This window comes from Oryctolagus cuniculus, chromosome 4 (assembly GCF_051225735.1).
Source record: "Oryctolagus cuniculus isolate XC-2025 breed Fujian yellow rabbit chromosome 4, ASM5122573v1, whole genome shotgun sequence".
In the NCBI taxonomy this organism is placed as follows: Eukaryota; Metazoa; Chordata; class Mammalia; order Lagomorpha; family Leporidae; genus Oryctolagus; species Oryctolagus cuniculus.
The window spans coordinates 95,194,433-95,213,191 of NC_142870.1; the positions used below are offsets into that span (position 1 = coordinate 95,194,433).

The 18,759-nt window shown below is 55.5% G+C and overlaps 1 protein-coding gene across 6 annotated transcripts in view; it reads right to left on the minus strand.

Annotated features, from left to right (window-relative positions):
• Positions 1 to 2,413: 2,413 nt before the first annotated feature.
• Positions 2,414 to 18,759, minus strand: part of IGF2BP2 (insulin like growth factor 2 mRNA binding protein 2) — a 173,384-nt gene continuing 157,038 nt past the window's right edge. For all 6 annotated transcript variants that reach the window (XM_089332079.1, XM_002716464.6, XM_002716463.6 and 3 more), the window contains 6 exons: positions 13,328 to 13,396; positions 12,547 to 12,663; positions 8,967 to 9,041; positions 7,173 to 7,304; positions 5,689 to 5,802; positions 2,414 to 4,303 (listed from right to left, as the gene is read on the minus strand). In XM_089332079.1, coding sequence (XP_089188205.1) covers positions 4,211 to 4,303; positions 5,689 to 5,802; positions 7,173 to 7,304; positions 8,967 to 9,041; positions 12,547 to 12,663; positions 13,328 to 13,396 — 600 coding nt within the window. In that variant the 3' untranslated portion in view covers positions 2,414 to 4,210. The remainder of the gene's footprint in view (positions 4,304 to 5,688; positions 5,803 to 7,172; positions 7,305 to 8,966; positions 9,042 to 12,546; positions 12,664 to 13,327; positions 13,397 to 18,759) is intronic.

An 18,759-nucleotide genomic window follows, 5' to 3' on the forward strand; every position in this document is an offset into this window, starting at 1 on the left:
TGTGGGAGACTTGAGGGCATTCTTGAGTCAAGGGAAGTCCGCAAATTTTTCATGTTGAAAATTGTTAACATTACACACAAGCTGAGGAAGGGAGCAGAATTTAGTTTTTCATTTGAGTTTGCCCTGATCAAGGCAAACGGGGAATACGGTTCATTGTTTACTGTCAGCCACGTCTGAGAGAGAGGTCAGGGGGAGTCCTGAGGTTGACTAGTGGGAACAAACCAAGTGCTTGGGAGTCATGACCAAATGACTTTTCACAAGAGAACACAGGGACCAGAGGTCAAGTTCAGAGTACAGTTTTGCCTGAGATTTTCCCCTCGTGCCAGCTGTTTCTGCGAGTGGGACCTGTTAAGAACGCTCAGCTATGACTTCTAGAAAGACAGTGACAATGTGGCTGATGTACGGCAGAACAGAAAATGAACCTTTCCGGGCTGACTTGCATTTCTATTATGTGGCAACAACTGACAGTGAACGAGGTGTGTGGTGGGGGGAGGGCTTGCTGTCAGCAGTAGGAGCTGAAGGGATCTCCTGTGGGCCTTAAGACACTGAGAAGTTTGGGAGCACGTGACTCAGTCTGGTATCTGCAGTGCAGCAGCAGCATGGGAGTGCCTCCCCTGCCCACAGCCTTCTCCAGGGAGCCACATGCTTCCCTTACTCTTCAAGTCCACAGCCTTCCTCTGTCTTCCCAGTTGCTGATTCAGATCCCAGTTGATGCAAGGTTACTGGTTTTCCCTGTTGCCCTTACAGGTCCCGTGTCTTCTCCCACCCTTGCCTCTCCCAAAGGCTAATCCTTTCCTCTAGTTCTTGGCTGAAACCCCTCCAAACTTCTGTCAGTTCTGCTTCTCCTGTTTTGAAATTCTCTTTTTTATGCCAGAACCATCTTCTGACCTGCTATCAGCCCGTCTCCTGCTTCCTTTCCAGAGTTCCATGGTTGAGAACATGAGGATGGCAGGGGCAGAGCTAGGGGGAAACCAAAGAGGGGGCTCTTCAGGCCTGATCACGTCTGGTGAGATGTTAGCACACTGAAAGACCACTGTGGTGACAGAATTAGCGGGGTGGGTGGGTGCGTGGGTTTCCATCTGCTTTTCACCCTCCAAATACCTGTAACAGCCCTAGGTTGGGGTTCAAAACCAGGAGCCAGGAATTTAATGAGTATCTCACGTGTGCAGCAGGGACCCCACTACCTGAGGCATCATCCACTGCCTCCCAGGGTCTGCATTAGCAGGCAGCTGGAGTCAGGAGCTGGAGCCTGGTATTGAAGTAAAACTCTGGTATGGGAGTAAGGCATCTTCACTGTTAGGCCAAGTGCCCTGCTCCCAAGTCAGATGTTCAAGAGTGCAATTCAAGGAACAGGGCGGGGTTTTCTGGCTAGCATAGGCTAATGAGTAAAACCTTGTGGTTGAGCTTGGTCTCCGTCTAACAGCCATCCTTCTATTTCAGTGTACAATCATGCGCAGGTAGGACCTGTGCGGTCAGGTGGTCTTGTCAAGGGACTTAAGCTGAAGGTTCATGCCGCGTCTCTGAAGGTCTGAGCACACATGGTGAGGACCTCATCAGAGCCCTGCCACGCCGGGCTGTTCGCATGGTAGGGCGGGCAGGGTGATTCCCATGGAGGGGGAGCTCGTGTTCCTGCTGCCCTCTGAATGCTCAAGGGAGCAGGGCCCAAGTGTGCCGTGAATTCTTGAAGACTCCTTGAATGAAAGGTCACCCCCAAAAGCTAACTGAGCACCTCTTCCAAATATTAGCTCTTGATTCTCAAGACTGCCCGGGCTTCAGCACCATCTCCAGTAGCCCCCCCAGATCTATGAATAAACTTTATAAAGGGAGCAGGATCATTTTCGGCCATTTCACTGCGCATTCATGGGAGTGCCAAGGACAGCACCCGCCCTTCCAGTCTAAGGCTGACACTGCCCTCTACGCTCCTGGGATACCGAAAACTTAGCTTCCCTTGGAGGGGCAAAATATGAGAGCACTCCAAAAAGTTCATGGAAAATATGTATTATGAAAATAGCCTCTTAAAAACCATTCTGCAGCCAAACTAATTCTAGGTTTCCAAGAACTTTCTGAAGTGGCCTGCTGTCTCCTCCCTGGCTTGGCACTAGTTCTGAAGGTCTCAACCTCTGTGCACACAGGTTCACCTAGAGGGCCTGCTGAAACACACGCATGCCCTCAGCCCCAGAATTCTCGCTACCCTGAGAATCTGCATGTCTACCAAGTTCCCACGGGATGCTGCGGGTCCAGGACCACCCTCTGGAAACTACTGATCTAGCGGGTTCCTCCCTGAGACCTTCCCAATGCTCACATCCTGCTTGTACACGCAGTCCCAGGCTCCCCACACCCCTCTGAGCTGGGATTCGGCTGATGCCTTGGGATAAGGCAATGCTTAGTAAAAGAAGAGACCACGACACCAAGATCTTGTTAGCTGGATATATTTTTTTTTTTTCCTTTTTTTTTTTCTTTTTTTGTCACAGAACACTGTTTGCAGTAGAGGAAACTGGCATTGCAGTCTGGTGGTATGATGGCTTGTTCACATAAACCAGTCATGTTCATCCTTTAGCGCAAAAAGCCCTAATGGCGCGTACCCTATTGAAATTCAGGACATCTCAAATATTTTCTCTCTCTGTTTTTCTTAGTCATTTTTTTTTAAATAAACATTTTCAAGGTTTGTCCAAAAGAAGGCCATATAGGTTCTTGGCTAGCGGAAGACAATTCAGAACAGCTGTTGCACACTTGGACTGTCACCTTCTCCAGGCTGGCAGTTGTATCTTATTTTTTTCCAACTCATTTTTATTAAAAAAATAAAAAAATGCTCCAACTATCAGTTTTACAAAATCTCTAAGGGAAACACAAGAGCAAGGTGCTGAGGTAAAAAACACCTGAGGTAGCTTTTTTTTGTGTGTGTTTTTCTAGTTTAAAAAAATCTGTAAATTTAACGCCCTGGGCCAACAACCTTATGTAAATTGCTATTTTCCTCCATATTTTTTTAAAAGAAAGAAATCATTTTGCTGAATATCGATGGCTTATACACCAAAATGTAAAAAGACAAAAATACATTTCTTTCTTTGTGGAAAATTTCTTTGTTTGATTGGTTGGTTGGTTTGGTGGGTTCCTGTTTTCCTCTTCCAAATGCTAGGACAAGTACCATTGACTCTTGTTCTTTTGAGTGACCAAGTGTAAGTTGAGGCTGGTTTGTGTGTTTCGCTTTGTTCCTTTTGTGTGATGTGATACTCAGAGCACTGCTTTGCCTGGGGGGTGCATAGGTACAGGGAACTGAGACAGAGAGGGGAGGGCATTCAAAAGAATGGGGATGGGGATGGAGAAGAGGGGAGGGCGGAGGGGAGAGGGAGAGATAAACAGAGAGAGACAGAGAATTATATAGCAGTATGCAAAAAACCAGTTTAAAACCTGTGAAGCAAAGAGAAATGGGTGTGTGAGCTAGACAGGGATGAAGAGAGACAGTTTCCTCTTCAAAGTGACGGTATCCCTTCTGTTGACACACACAGGTGATCCAGGACTGCTGGGAGTGTCCGATGAGACTGCTCTCTGGGTGAATTTTGTGTGGGCGGCCTCCAAGTTCCTTTCTACTCCATTAGACCTCCCAAAGAAAGACTTTGTTCTTTAAAGTCTAGAAAAGCCTGCTTTCTCTTTAAAAAGAAAAAAAAATTAATAATTGATTAAAAATGGGAGTTAGTTGAGTTATTTGATATATTATTTCTAAAATATATTAACGCTGCAGGCACCCTGTGTAACCCACAGGCCACATATCTTAACATCTTTCCCCTTCTAATATGTACAGACATGTACAGAGACGTTTGTCCCCCAAAAAGAAAAGGGTGTCAATTTTGCTTTGCTTTGAACACGTTCACCTATGTTAGTTCAACTAAAAGGGATAGCGTCGTGGGAGTTTCAGAGAGATCCAAGTGGATGGCGAAGTGGATGGCGGGGAAGCCTGCAGAGGCCCTGGGGGCAGGCGCTGGCGGGCAGGGCCAAGGCTAGGGGTTCTGTTGGAACCCGCTGGCCTTTCTCTGCCCCTCCGCAGCCCCTAGGAGCCTCAGGGCCTCTGCAGAGCCCCTGGCCGCCTCCGCAGACTTCTCATTCCTCAGGATGGTCTTTGGTTTGCTCCCGATCTGGCTGGCTGGGTTTGGTCTCATTCTGTCAGGTGTTGGAAGGGCTACATTCATCCGTTGTTTTGCTGGTGCCTGTGGGAGCCTCACTTGCTGCGCTGTGAGGCGACTCCCTGAGGATATTTCTGCTCCTGCTGCTTCACCTGTTGTACAATTTCCCTGATCTTGCGCTGTGCGGTCTGCAGCAAGGGAGAGAGGGGGGGTGGGGGACAGGGGAAAAAAGGAACCCAGTTCTAAGGACAAGCAGTTGGGGAGGCTCTGGGACTTGGGGGAGGGTCATCTCCCCCACCCCCATCCCACCCCGGCAGCTCATTGCTAGGCAGGCTAGGAAGCAGCAGCAGGGGTCAGACAACGTCCCCTCCCCACCTCACCGGTCAGCTCCGCCCACCTTTCCTAGAGCAGCAAGAACAGCAGGGAACTGCTGGGGAGAGGGAGAAGCACTACCCTGAGCAGCGAGGGCCCACACGCGAACCCCAATCTAACCCTCACCCCCCAGCACCCCCACGCTGCTGAGAGGCAGAGCTGGCGGCCAGGGAGCCTCCCAGGGCGCTCGGCATGGGGAGCGGGGCACAGCACGGACAGCTGGGCCTCTGGCTGACACACCTCAGTGCGAGCCATGCTGTGTGACTCCGTGGCTCTACGACAAGGCCAGTCTGATCTCCCAAAACCCACCAGCAAAAGCAACAAAGAACGAGGCCAAGGTAGGTAGAGAAGAGGAGCAGTGTGTTGAGGGACACGTTCTGACAGGGCGTATGGAGCAGGACGCGGAGGGCAGGAGAGAGGAACCAGAAAAGAGGGCCCTCTTCAACGAACGCTTAACAAGCACAGTGAGATTCTGGGACTTGGCCTGCTCTTCAGCCTCTGGGCTCAGATCCCAGAGGGTGGCCTTGCCCGATACGTGGCCCCTCACAGAGAAAGGCTGTGACTGGGGCCTAGGAAGAGATGTGAGGGAAGCTGAGAACTTTTTTTTTTTTGACAGGCAGAGTTAGACAGTGAGAGACAGAGAGAATGAGACAGAGAGAAAGGTCTTCCTTCCACTGGCTCACCCCTCAAATGGCTGCTTGGCTGGTGTGCTGCACCAATCAGGAGCCAGGTGCTTCCTCCTGGTCTCCCATGCGGGTGCAGGGGCCCAAGCATTTGGGCCATCCTCCACTGCACTCCCTGGCCACAGCAGAGAGCTGGCCTGGAAGAGGAGCAACCAGGACAGAATCCGGCGCCCCAACCAGGACTAGAACCCGGGGTGCTGGCGCTGCAGGCGGAGGATTAGCCTAGTGAGCCGCGGCGCCAGCCAAGAACTCACTCTTGAACATGTCGGGGGCTAACAGTCTGAGCTCGCCCTCCGCTCTCCTGGTGCACTGGGGAGCTGCGCAGGGAGCAGTGTGGCAGCTGTCTCTTGCCCCATGGGCAGTCCCCGAAGAGCCAGGGACAACCCTGGAAAGGTTCCATTAAGGGGCTGGGGGTGGGGCGTGGGAGGAGTGTTAAGGACCTGTGGCCAGCTGACAGCCCACCAATAGAGAAACTGGAAAGAGACTGGCAGGAGAGATGGGGCCCTCGGCTCAGGTACCTGGCTGGCAAAGAAATGCCCGATAATTCTGACGATCACTTCCTCATTTTCATCTGGTGTTTGGTCACGAGGCACGATGACTTCTGCGCTGGTTAAGTTCTGCAGTTCATTCACCTGTGAAGGGAGAAAAGGCAGTGGGCTCCGGCCGCATGGGACCATGTGGGTCTGCGCCTTGGAAGGTTCAAGGACAGGGAGTCCAGCCCTGGTCAGCCTCTGGCTGGATTCTCTAATTCTGGGGCTCGCATCAGTGCAGCTGCACACATGCCCACAGTGACCCGGTAAGGAAGCCGTTGTTCCTGGGTACTGACCGTGTGCCCACGTCTCCTCCTGTCTGACGCCACGGTACACTTTGCTTTCTGCTCACCCCTGCTCTTCACTGCACTCCTGCCACTGAGTCATTCTGATGCTGCCCCGTGGACCCTCACTCTCCCTCCCTGCTGCTGGCTTCCAGCCCAGCCCCTTTCCTGCACCCTGCGCCTCCTCTGGCCTCCGTGGGGCTGTTTCCCAGTACGATCACTGCCATCCCCTGTCCCTGGCAGGAGGCGGTCTCTGGGGGAATGCAGAGAAGTCAGTGAGTGCCCAAACAGCCACAGGGGACAGCCAGGTGCTCAGGACGCAACCCCCTCCGTGGGCCTTGCGCTGCAACACTGCCTGAAGCTCAGTGTGTGTGTTCTGACTGCATTCCATGCGACTCTTGTTCTTTCGCTTAAAGCTAGTGGCTTTGAATCCCATGTAAAAGTTTTATGTAAAGAACTTTACAAAAATAGCAAACCCTACACATAATCAATACATTCTCAAGCCTCCCTAAGTCCCACCAAGTGGGCACGTCATGCGCCAGTCTACAGGCTTCAGAGTCGAACGCTCTGGCACTTTGCAGGAGGCCAACTCCATGCTGAAAGCAGATAACGCTTTAAGACGGGTTTTTCTTCTCAGCTACCACCCTAGTGCGAAGCCAGGCCCTACTGCAGATGGAGGGGTTTCGGAACTAGCCAGAGGGAAGACTCTCCGGGGGAGGAGTCTGAGGCAGGGCCCGGAGGCCTCTGTCAGGAGTGTGAAGATCCGGCAGAGAGTGCAGGACAGCGGGCCTGCAGGCCTCAGAGCATGAAAATGCTTTTTATGCGCATCAGCGAGGATGCTGGGTGGGACTCTGCCTCCTTTACCGTCTCAGGTGTGGGTACAGAGGAGGCAGAAGACAGCTTCCCTGTCTTCAGGGAGTAGAGACCTTCATTCACCTGCCTGGAGCCGAGATGGGGTTACTGGCACAAGGACCTGGTGCTTTCGGTGCTGGGCTCAGCACAGTGGATTCGGGGTCCCAGGTTCTGCAGCGACGCTGACCATACTTTGGTCCTTGGCCTCCTCCTGCCGCAAAGAGCTCGGAAGTCAAGTGCCCCTCGCTCTGTCAACCAAAGACCCTGACCCTGTGTCTGGAGACAAAGCCCAAGTCGCAGGGAACCGGATGCAGGTGAGGACACGCACACACTTACGGTTTTGCCGCCTTTGCCAATCACCCGGCCAGCTGTAGAAGAGGGCACCCGGATGTGGGCTTCCAGCTTCACCTCTTCTTTGGGGTTAAAGAAATTTTCTTCTTTCAGCTTCCCAAAGATCCGCCCCTGTGCCTGGAAAAGCAGGGCAGGGCTGGTGACTCAGCTCCCCGCCAAGCTGCTTTGCCAGCACCGCTAAGGCAGCTGAGGGGTCCTGGCAGTGGGCAGCTCCTACCCAAACTCACTGGGGCCACACACAGGCAGCTGCACGCCGGCCTCAGGCTCACAGGCCTGGAGGCACTGCCCCTGTCAGGTGCAGCTGGCAAGGGGCGGGACTAAGGCTATTTGCATCATCTCCTGGCCTAGAAATGTGTTAACTGAAATTGCCCAGGGAATTCTTAACTTCCCCCATCATCCGTGTCCAGAGCTCCGGTTGTTGAAGGACGGAGGTAAGGGGACAGTGATGGGATTTGATGAACCTCAGCTTGCTATTTGATGGTGACCTCAAAGGCAGGACAGTCAAGGGGGATTGCTTTTTTGTTTAAACTTAAAACAACCGAGGTGACTCACACAGTCCACAGTTGATCATTTTAAAGTGTACGCATCAGTGGCCACTGTGTGGTGCAGCTATCATCACCATCTAGCCGGCGAATTTCTATGCCACCCCCAAGACAAAAATGTGGCACCTGTTATTTCCAATCCCACCCTTCCCTATTCCCCGGCGCCCACTGATCTCCTTTGCCTGCACCGGTCTGCCTGTTCTGGACATGGCCTGTCCATGGGATCACCACACTCGTCACAGGTGGCCGTCTGTGTCTGTCTCTTTGCTCAGTGTGTCTTCTCGGTGCACCAGGCTGAGCACGCACCAGCGTCATTCTTACGGCCAAATAATATTGTTCCACATGTGTTAATTTTGTTTTCACTGTTAAATTTAAGTAATTTAATGACAAGGATTGTACTTTTAATACACGTGGAACCAGTCAAGAACAATAACCCTTCCACTTATGGATGGGTAAACAAAATGTGGTATTATCCATCCCTACAGTATTATTTGGTCACCTCCCCAAGACAAAAACCTGGCACCTGTCAGCCATTATTTCCAGTGCCTCCCTTCCCCGCTCCCCAGCAAACGCTGATCTACTTCGTCCTGACGTGCATTCTGGACGTCTTCCACCCACTGGTTTACTGCACCAGTGCCCACAACAGCCAAGGGTGAGCCAGGATGAAGCCACGCACTCCATCCAGATCTCACACATGGTTGGCAGGGACCCAGGTACCCGAACCATCATCTGCTTCCTCCCGAGGTACGCACTGACAGGAGGCTGGGTGGGAAGTGGGCGCAGGACTCCGTCTCAGGCTCATTCCCATGATGTGAGTGCCCCAGGCAGCAGCCTAGCCCACTGCTCCACGACACCCTCCTCCCCTTTCTGACTTTTCTTAGAAAACCCAAGTTAAAAATTTCCTTGGGGAGAAGAACGAGGCAAGCACAAAACAATGGCCTTTACTGAAGAATTTCCAACAAACCACACGGTGTCTTCTTAACACCATGGCGATGCCCTGGAGCCCGGCAGCAGTGACTACAGGAGTCGGCGACCTCCATCCTGAGACTGGCGAAAGGATCAGAGAGGCCGGGGGAGCTGCCGCCTGCACTGGGCATGGCCAGACGCCGCGTCCCCACGGCAGCGAAGGGAAAGGGAGCTTCGGGGCTGAGGGGGACGAGTGAGTGAGACCAGTGAGCAGAAGGAAGGGACACAGGTCGCCTCTGAGCAGACCGTGCCCAGAGCCTGCAGGACTGACCTTGAACTGGGCTTCGGGTGGTCCAGTGATGATGACCATCCTTTCGCTGACATCCGGGCCTTCTGCTGGGGCAATCTGCAGTTCACAGGACAGAACAAATGCTGATGCTTGCCGCTACTCCCCAAGTCGCTCTCTGTGGTCTGCGTGCATGCGTGGATGGCACACATACCCGCAGGAAAGGATGGGGCTTTGCCCAACACCAAGCTGCCTACACCCTGGCTTGCAGGAGGTCAAGCTCATAATGCCCACTATCAAATCTGGGTCTCTGGCCACCCAGGGAGACTAAGCAGCAGCTCAGCAGTCGCCAGGGCCTGGCCCTGCTCTGAGCGCCACAGTGACTGGCCGCCTCTCAGCTGCGCCAAGTTCATGAAGTCAGGGTGGGGGGGATCCTCACTCTGCCAACCCACCCAGCGCCCAGAGGGAAGGAAAGGCCAGTGTAGAGGCATTAAAACGGGATCTCACTTGAGGCACGGTCACCAGGGATCCCCCCTCAGCTCACACAGGCCGTCAGCCGCAGTGACATTTGGGATGGAACAGATATAGCCAGGACCACCCCGTCCACGGCAAGTGAATCATAAGCACAGCAGTCCCAATGCAGCAGGGACATCTCTGCTGCGGTCCCTCCGCGCCCCCACTACGGCACGTGGAGGCTGGGACAGGCAGCTCTCCTAGCTCACTTCCTGTGACCTGAAGTCTCTGAACAACGAGCCCGGCAGCATTTGTTTTTGAGGAGATCTGACATTTCTTCCTCAGCACCTCCTGACTTACGCTCCCCAACCTTTCAAGCAGCTTTAAAAGGAAACATAAAGTAAGTTAAAAGTGCACCGGGCATCCAGCGTGCCAAGGAAGAGCCAAGAGGGAGGTGAGCCCGCAGGTGCAAAAAAAGGAAACTTGGTCAACGACAGGGTCACAGGGTGTTCCTAAGGCAGGATGGGGCCATCGCTGAGCTGCAGGCTGCAGGAGGCCCGGCATTCACCCCTGGCACTGCATGCACGCCCACGCCGCCTCTGGGGCACCGGGGCTCAGTCCTGGGCTCCTCCAGAAACCCCTCTCCCTGAGCACATGCTCCAAGCCAGGCTCCACCCCCGGCCTCAGGGCCCCAGGGCGCTGTCGCCATTGTATTGTGAATGTATGGCTCAGGCGTGCTCCAACTCCCGCCCTAATCTAGAAGGAGCCCTTCGTGGATCTTCACAGGATTCTCTGGCCTTGACTCTTCTGTGGCCTGAGGATGACTGTGAGGCACAGAGAGCCAACGGCCGAGATCCTTGGGGGCCTGCCCCCCACCATGCAGTCAGTGCTTGGTGGTAGCCTCAGCTGAAAAACATGAACCTGTGTGTCCAGGCACACATGACCTGGCCCTGGAGACTGCTGGCAGGACCCCCGCCTCCAGCACCAGATGTGGTCACGGCCATGGTGCTTCCCAGCTCTTCCCACCAGGCAAACCGCGAAGGGCTGAGAGGCAGCATTCCACTGTCACTGTCCACGTCCTACTGACTCACGCCTGTCTTGTTCAGATTCTCAAAGAAGCTCACTGCTCAAGTGCCCAGAAGTCGGAGAATGGAGACTGGTGCTCTGCAGAAGCTGGCGGGAGGACCCCATTTTATCAGTGAATCCGCTGGCACTCAGGGAGGGGAGAGGAGTGCCAACATCACAGGGATGGCAGGTGCTCTGGACGCGCCAGGGGTCTGTGTCCCCGGCTGGCACTGGGGTCACACGGCCGAATCTGGGGAGGGACTCAGAAGCCTGCTGACCGGGTGCCCTGCTCATAGGGCGGGCAGGGGCTCGCTCTCGCCTGTAACTGATGCCCCCCCTAGATCTCTGCTCACCCAGCCCCTGAGCACGGCTGCCCGGACGAGCGTGACATGCACTGTGCCCAGCAGCCCGAGTGTGCCCCTCAGTGGCCCTGCGGGCTGGCAAAGCAGCCACTGGGGGCTCTGGGTTTGCTGAGACTGTCCATCTTGCTTTGGAGAAAAATGCTTTCAGACCTGTGAGATACAGGGATTCCAGCAAAACCAAAAACTGCCACGTTGATTTTTCAAGGCAGAGAAAGGGAGATCTATCTTCCACTCACTGGTTCACTCTCCAATCTGTCACAACAGCCAGGGCTGGGCCAGGCCAAAGCCAGAGCCTAGGTCTCCATCCAGGTCTCCCACATGGGTGGCAGGGGCCCAGTGACGAGCCGTCACGTGCTGTTTCCCAGGCCCCTGGCTGAGCAGCTCGATGAGAACCGGAGCAGCCGGACTCGCGGGCGCCCCGCTACGGCCGGCTGAACTGCTGCGCCACACCCCGCCAACTCCACCTGCCCACTGATTTTAAAGCGGGAAGTTTGATTTGATTTTAAAAAGTGGGAGATTTCTTTCACAAATATTTGTCTTCACTGGCTTTCCTCCCCTGTCCCCAGTGCCTGCAGAAGTACAGCGGCTGGCCCAACAGAAAACTCACAGAGACCTGGAGCAACGTGACAAGTCATTACCCTGCCTCAGGACACAGGGCCGGGAAGGCCGCTAGGTGGAGCCTCGGGGATCCCCCCTCTCCCCGTGTCACCCTAAAGGCCTGGCTGCAGTGACCCCAGCATTGGGCCAGGAATCAAGAACCTGGGTGAGGCTGGCTTGCACGTTCCTCAGCTCTGTGGCCTCAGACGAGCCAGTGAAATGAGGAGTTACCTCGCCGTCAGCCCGGGCAGGCGCTCAGAATCCTGGGCGACAGCGGAGTTTGCATCTCGGGGCCAGGCCTGCCGCCTGTGCATCTGCACCACGTCCCTGCTCTGGGTCTCTCCTTTCTCAGGGGAACAAGTGGGCATTAGATGAGACGGTCCCTCAGGGCCAGCTGCACCGATAGCATCTCCGTCACCCGCCTCCCAGGCCCCACACCGCAGGGCTCCCGTGAGGCCTGAGGGACTGAACTTGGTGCACGTCTGCCTGCGCTCCCGGCTACCCCTTCTGTCCTGGCCGGGGAGAGGCCGCACTCCGCACTCTTTCCCTCGGCGGAATCCCCGGCCGTCCCCGGCAGCACGGCCTCTCCCGGGACAACACAAACTCTGTTCCCCGAGAGGTTCGCGAGGCTGGGGACACACTCCGCCTTGCGGCTGGGAGTCCAAGCCGGTAGTGGGGCTTGGGGCACGACCAGAGCTGAATAATCCTTCCTCTCAGCTCGGCAGGGGATGCTCCACACGGCCCCGGGGAGGCAGGAGGGGGGCGGCCGCCGTGCACCAAGGCCATCGGCTTCTGATGGTCCAGGACTCCACTACCACTTTCCAGAGAGCTCTGCACTCAAGCTCCTCCTCACTGTGTGTGTGTGCGTGTGTGCGTGTGTGTGTGTGGCGGAGGGCGGGTGCTTGAGGCTGAGAAAGGACAGGACGCACTGATGCCTGCGGGCGCCAACTACTGGGAGACCGACCCTGCTTTATCTTCTTGGGAAGAGGAACCAGCGACAGCCCACAGAGGACTGGGGCGGCTGATCGGGTCCAGTATTTCTTTCTAATCCGGCTGTTTGCTGAACAGAAAAGGAAAACAAGAAAGAGGGGAGAGGATGGGAAGAGGGCTGCGGGCCCCCGCGCAGTCCTGCGGGCCCGGCTCCTTACCTTGATGGAGGCCCCGGCGAACCGGGCCAGCTGCTTGATGTGTGCGCCCTTCTTCCCGATGATGGCGCCCACAGCCTGGGTCGGGATGAAGAGGTTCACAATCTCCTGCTCTGGGTACTGGCACACAAGACAGAAGGCATGACTCGGCCTGGCTCCTCCATCAGCCACTCAGCACCTGCCCCAGGTCCCATGGGAGTGGCCCCTGCGGCAGCCCTCGGGCGACCCTGAAACCGGCCGTTCTCCGGGACAAGGCACAGACCGCTCCTGGAGGGTCGCAGCTCACTGGACCCTCGCTCGCAGGTCTGCCACACGCACATCTGATGGGGACTTCTTCTGCTTCTTCACCCAGGAATCCAAACAGGAAACAGCCCTGTGCTGGCCCGGGGACAAGGCCTCCGGCGTGTGGCAGAGGCAAAGCTCCCACCCACCAGGCAGCCAGAACATTCGCACTGGCACAAGGCAGCCGTGAGAAGGGCATGTGCTCCTGGGCCATCCTGGCCAGGGGTCCTGGCCACAGCCGTCTGCGGGAGCGACTCAACCCTGCTGGCCCGATTTCAAAGATCTCCAGAAGCTCTGTCCTCGGGCCCAACACCGTCTAATCCGACCTCCTGGCTGCTCATTTGTACCAGTTTCTTGCCACCCGCCAGCGGGCCTGTTCCCTGGGACAGGTGCACTCCAGCACGGGGTGAGCTTAGCTCTGAGCTGTGTCACTCCCAGGGCAAGGAGCAGGTGGGGCTGGCCCTGGGGGGAGGGGGGTGAGGCTGAACAGAGGGGCACTTACGGAGTGGTGGTGCGGGAACGGGCCGAACTGGTGATGGGGGTACAGGCTGGAGAAGTATCCCGAGTGGGTCTGCAATGTGAGAGAAACCATCAGGCAGTGAGTGGGCGCCCCCAGCCATTCCCACGCTCAAGCCACCGTTGTCCCACTGTGACAGGCACTCTGTCCCAGTGCCCAGAGCTCTGCTCTGCCCCCACCCCCAGAACAGCCAATGCTTGGCGAGACACCACCTGCCCACAGGGGCTCTATAGGCTGTAGGCTATGTGTCTGTCACTTCGACGCTGAGCTATGCTTTAGGCCTCCCAGGGACTTGCTGTGAGAATAAACGTGGGTGCGAGCAGACAGACATGCAAACATGCACGCCTGCATGTGCCCTTAACCTGCCCTCGGGAGTGGAGCCAAGGCCAGTGACTTGTCAGTACTGGAGAACGTGAGACGTGGATTGAGAGGACCAGAGGGTGCGGGGACGATACCCCAGAGTCACTCAGAACAGGTGGCCGTGCTGCCGGGAAGACCCGCCCGTCAGCTCGGGCAGAGAGCTCTGCAGGCGTGCAGAGCAGAGAACAGAGAAATTGAAAAGGAGATCAAGAGAAGAGGGGACGGAAACAACAAATATGCCCCGTGTGGGCGTGAGGAGGGCGGAGCGGGGACAGGAGACACCAGCGCTGTGGGCCGATTGAGAATGCAGACAGTCGGCGCCTTCCTGGATCCCTGCTTGCACCAGGCCGTGTGGTGGATGTTACACGGCCACTTGAAAACCCAATCCTGGCAGCAGTCCTGCGAGACAGGAACACACCTGATTTTCTACAGTCGCAGGGGCAGGACATGGACCAAAGTCAGCAGACAGACAGGAGTCCCGTTCACTGTGCTCTCCAGATGGCCCAGGAAACAGGACATCACCAGGACAGGAAAGAGGGTGCCCGGCTGTGAGCACATGGAACCGTCTCCACAAGCTGCCGCTACAGACAGGTGGCTCCAACGCTGCCAGGCGTGCGCGAGACAGGAGTTGGGGTCCTCGTTTCCATCTGGGGGCTCCTGAGCTAATCTCACAGTGACCTCCCTATCCTGCACCGCCTGAGTCTCAGCTGCACTTGGCTCCAGATTAGAATTAGGCAAATGACACTGGGAAAACACCAAACTATTCCCTTTTGAACTTGGAAACAGAAGGCAGTGATGCACACCAAAAGAGGGACAGGGCAAGACTGCTCTGACTTGGAAAGAGGCTGCAGTGACATGGCAGTCCCACAAGAGGGAGCCCTGAGATCAGCAGTCTTGGCAACCGCGGGCCAGGAGGGAAGGAGGAAGTAGATCTTGCTCAGCTAGAGAGCGCTGCATCAGCTCCCGCCCCTTCTCCCGGCAGGTCCTGTCCAGGGCTGCACCCAGACAAAACTACCCTGGGAAGGGGCACTTCTGCCCTCCTCTCGCCTGGCGCGAGTTCCTTCAGCCTCCTAGCGGAAATAATTCCTTTCGAAATAGGATTCTCGTTTTCCGTAAAAACAGACCAAGAACAGACAAGCCCCTACACGAGGTTCTAACACTTCCAGCACGGACACTGCATCAGATTTAGACCCGGCACTTGGCACAGGGAGAGACTTTTAATTAGCTATAGAAGGGTGCAAAGGACACGCTCCCTTTGATTCACGAGCCACAGCTGTAAAGCTGTCAAAGGGAAATCCTGAACTCAGCAATCGGGAGCGCGGTTCCAGCGGAGCCCCTGGGCGGGCGTCGTTTAGGAGGACAAGATCCGAGCCTGAAACAGTGGCTCTGCGAGCTGGAAGCGTTTATTGGACTCTCCCGAGCCGCATCCACAGACGGACTCCGATACTCTCTGGACCGTGCAGAGCTGCCGTGAGAGTTCATTCATGCAGGATGTGCGCGCCTCCTGTGTGCCAGGCACTGCTCCTGGTGCTAGGGGCGGGGTCTCCAGACAGAAGCAGCTGCTGCCAGCACGGAACTTACGTCCTGCTGGGGGGGGGGGGCAGGCACAAGAGAAAACGTGAGAGCAGTCCCACAGAAGAGACAGAGCCCTGTCTGACACACGGGGCAGGGAACGTGGTAAGCGGGGCTCTCGGGGGTCCAGGGCTGGGAAAGGGCTGGCCTAGCAGAATGAGAGGGGGGCCAGCACGGTGAACGCAAGTAACAGCAGAGCGCGGTGGGGACACAGGCAACGCAAGGTCACTCGGGGCCTTTTGGGCTGTGGTTTAGACGCGGATTTGAGCCCAAGTACAAGGGCTGCCCTGCGCGGTGACACACAGCACTGAACGAAAGGGCCGGTCACAGGGCCCCACATGGGTGCATCTTCCCGAAGCCCACGCGGAGCCTGCGGCCTCAAGGCAAGGGGGCTTGCACATGTGCTTCTCAGAACGATGAGAAAAAGCAACCTGAACGCAGGCTGCCGGCGCTGACCCTTGGTCCCTGGCCCTGAGCGACAGAAGGGCGAGCAGGGAACCCCACCGGCCCCCGGCGGCTGGCCGCGCCATCCTAGATGGAGGAGTCCTGCTGCTTCCGGACGGGGAAGCTGCTTTACTATCGAGGCCTCACAAAGCACTGTAGCAGGGCAGGGCCCAGGGAGAGCCCCTGCCCTCTGCCAACCAGAATGCACCGAGGGGGCCGTCATCGCCACGGGTTCACTCCCAACTCCCCGCTGCAGAGACTGCTGTCTGCCTCCCTCCGGGTCAGAGTCGGTGTGCGCACCCGAGACAGAGGAGGCCAGGGAGCCCTGCGGTCTCCTGGGAGGACTGCAGCGTGCACGTGATCACGGGAGAACACGGGATTCACGCTGCAGGGATGTCCTGAAGCATCAGGAATCAGGCTGGGAAAGCGCTGGGTGCCCCAATCACCTTCAAATATTTAAGTAGCCCCAGGGTCCCGGCAGAGCGATCCCAGCCTGGGGAAGGGGTCTGTGTTGGGGACGTGGCTTCCCCGGGGTTCAGAAGGTGCACTGGGCTACCCCAGCCTGCCCGAGGGTCTCCTGTCATGGCGGCTGTTATGCGCCTCTGTGCTGTCTCAGGACGACCCCAGAAACTGGCAGCTAGAACTTGGCAAACCAGCAAGAGGTACAACTGGGACCCAACACACACCTGCGGCCCAGGATCCACCACTGCACCCCACACTGAATTCACCGGCTCAGGCGGGCCTGGGGACTGTGGGATTAAAAAGCTCCCTCAAGGATTCCAAGTTCTCCACTGAGTTTATTTATTTATGTATTTTTTTGACAGGCAGAGTTAGACAATGAGAGAGAGACAGAGAGAAAGGTCTTTCTTCTGTTGGTTCACCCCCCAAACGGCTGCTACGCCGATCCAAAGCCAGGAGCCAGGTACTTCTGGTCTCCCATGCGGGAGCAGGGCCCAAGCATCTGGGCCATCCTCCACTGCCTTCCCGGGCCACAGCAGAGAGCTGGCCTGGAAGAGGAGCAACCGGGACAGAATCCGGCACCCCGACCGGGACTAGAACCCGGGGTGCCGGTGCTGCAGGCGGAGGATTAGTCTAGTGAGCCGCAGTGCTGGCCATCCACTGAGTTTATTGAAGTACATGGATGGATAACTAAAACTCATCAGCAACCGACACAGACTTAGCAGCCAGGCCAAGTGGGGCGAGCAAACGCCGCCAGTGAGTTGATCCAGGAATGAGGGAGAAGTCAGAGAAAGTCCGAGCTCCTAGTGAGACTCACGTGTGCAGCACTTGGATAAAGTGTGAGTCCACTGCACGAGAAACAAGCAATCAGAGGACTGGGGGATCTTGGGAATTAAAGACAGGATCGGCTGCACAGAACTGGCAGAGGATCTGTGACTAGAACAGACTCGCTGGAGAGCTTAGCAGTGCCTGGGGAGAGGAGCCCGCACAGAACCGAGATGAAGGAGAGCGGCGGAAGAGCGGGACCCAGTCCCTGTCGAGTGGGAATCCAGGAGAAAATGAAGTGGGTGCAGGAAAGCAAAGTGGAAATTAATTAGCGTACCATATGGACACCGCTTCCAGTCCTGACTGGTCCACTGCCAATCCCGCTCCCTGCTAATGCACTCAGGAAAACGGTGGCAGATGGCCCAAGTGCTTAGGCCCCCGCACTCCTATGGGAGACCCAGAAGAAACTCCTGGCTGTGGTCATTGCAGCCGTTTAGGGAGTGAACCAGTAGATGGAAGCTCTCTCCCTGTGTCTCTCCCTCCCTCTCCTTAACTCTGCCTTTCATATAAATGGGGTATTATATATACAAGCAGTCCCTAAAAACCAACAACTAAAAATTAGTATTAAAAAACACTGGAGAACTTTTAAAAAATATTTTGGATGGAAGAAAGCTTTTTCCCTTAGTATGATATTCAAAAGGCCAGAAACTCAGGGCCAGTGCTATGGCATAGTGGGGAAAGCTCCCGCCTGTAGAGCCAGCATCCCATATGGGTGTCGGTTCTAGTCCTGGCTGCTCCACTTCTGATCCAGCTCTCTGCTATAGCCTGGGAAAGAAGAAGATGGCTCAAGTTCTTGGGACCCTGCACCCACGTGGGAGACCCAGAAGAAGCTCCTGGCTCCTGGCTCCTGATCAGCCCAGCTCTGGCCACTGCGGCCATTTGGGAAGTGAACCAACGGATGGAGGATATCTCTCTGCCTCTGGCTCTCTGTAACTCTGCCTTTTAAATAAATAATTTTTTTTTTTGACAGGCAGAGTGGACAGTGAGAGAGAGAGAGAGAGAAAAGTCTTCCCTTTTGCCGTTAGTTCACCCTCCAATGGCTGCCCTGGCCGGCGCACCGCGCTGATCCGATGGCGGGAGCCAGGTACTTATCCTGGTCTCCCATGGGGTGCAGGGCCCAAGGACTTGCGCTATCCTCCACTGTACTCCCTGGCCACAGCAGAGAGCTGGCCTGGAAGAGGGGCAACTGGGACAGAATCCGGCGCCCCGACTGGGACTAGAACCCAGTGTGCTGGCACCGCAGGCGAAGGATTAGCCTAGTGAGCTGCGGCGCCAGCCACAAGTATCTAAAAAGGGCATATCATTTAGGAAAATTATGGTAGATTTATGCAATATTTATTCATGGAATATTATGTAGCCATTATGGAAAATTAAGCCTAGTTATGGAAAGATCCCCAGAGTAAGGAAACAAAAACAAAAACAAAAACAAAAAAGCTTGTAATTTATTGTGTATGGTATGATCTTATTTGTATTTCTGGATAATGCGATTTTATAAATACGTTTAGAAAACATTTTTTAATGTGTAAACATAGCAGTGCTTCACTTCTAGGGAGTGCGAGTCGGGTGAAAATTGGATAAAAGGAGGAAGGCTGGAGAAAACGGTACATTTCACACAACAGTCCATTTGTTCCAGAGACACCACAAATGAAGCAAAGACAAATGACAGACTGCTGGGAAACGTTTACAACACGAGGAGTGTTTAACAGCCTTCAGGAAGGATTAGCTGCTACATATCATTGAGAAAAAGATGACAAAAT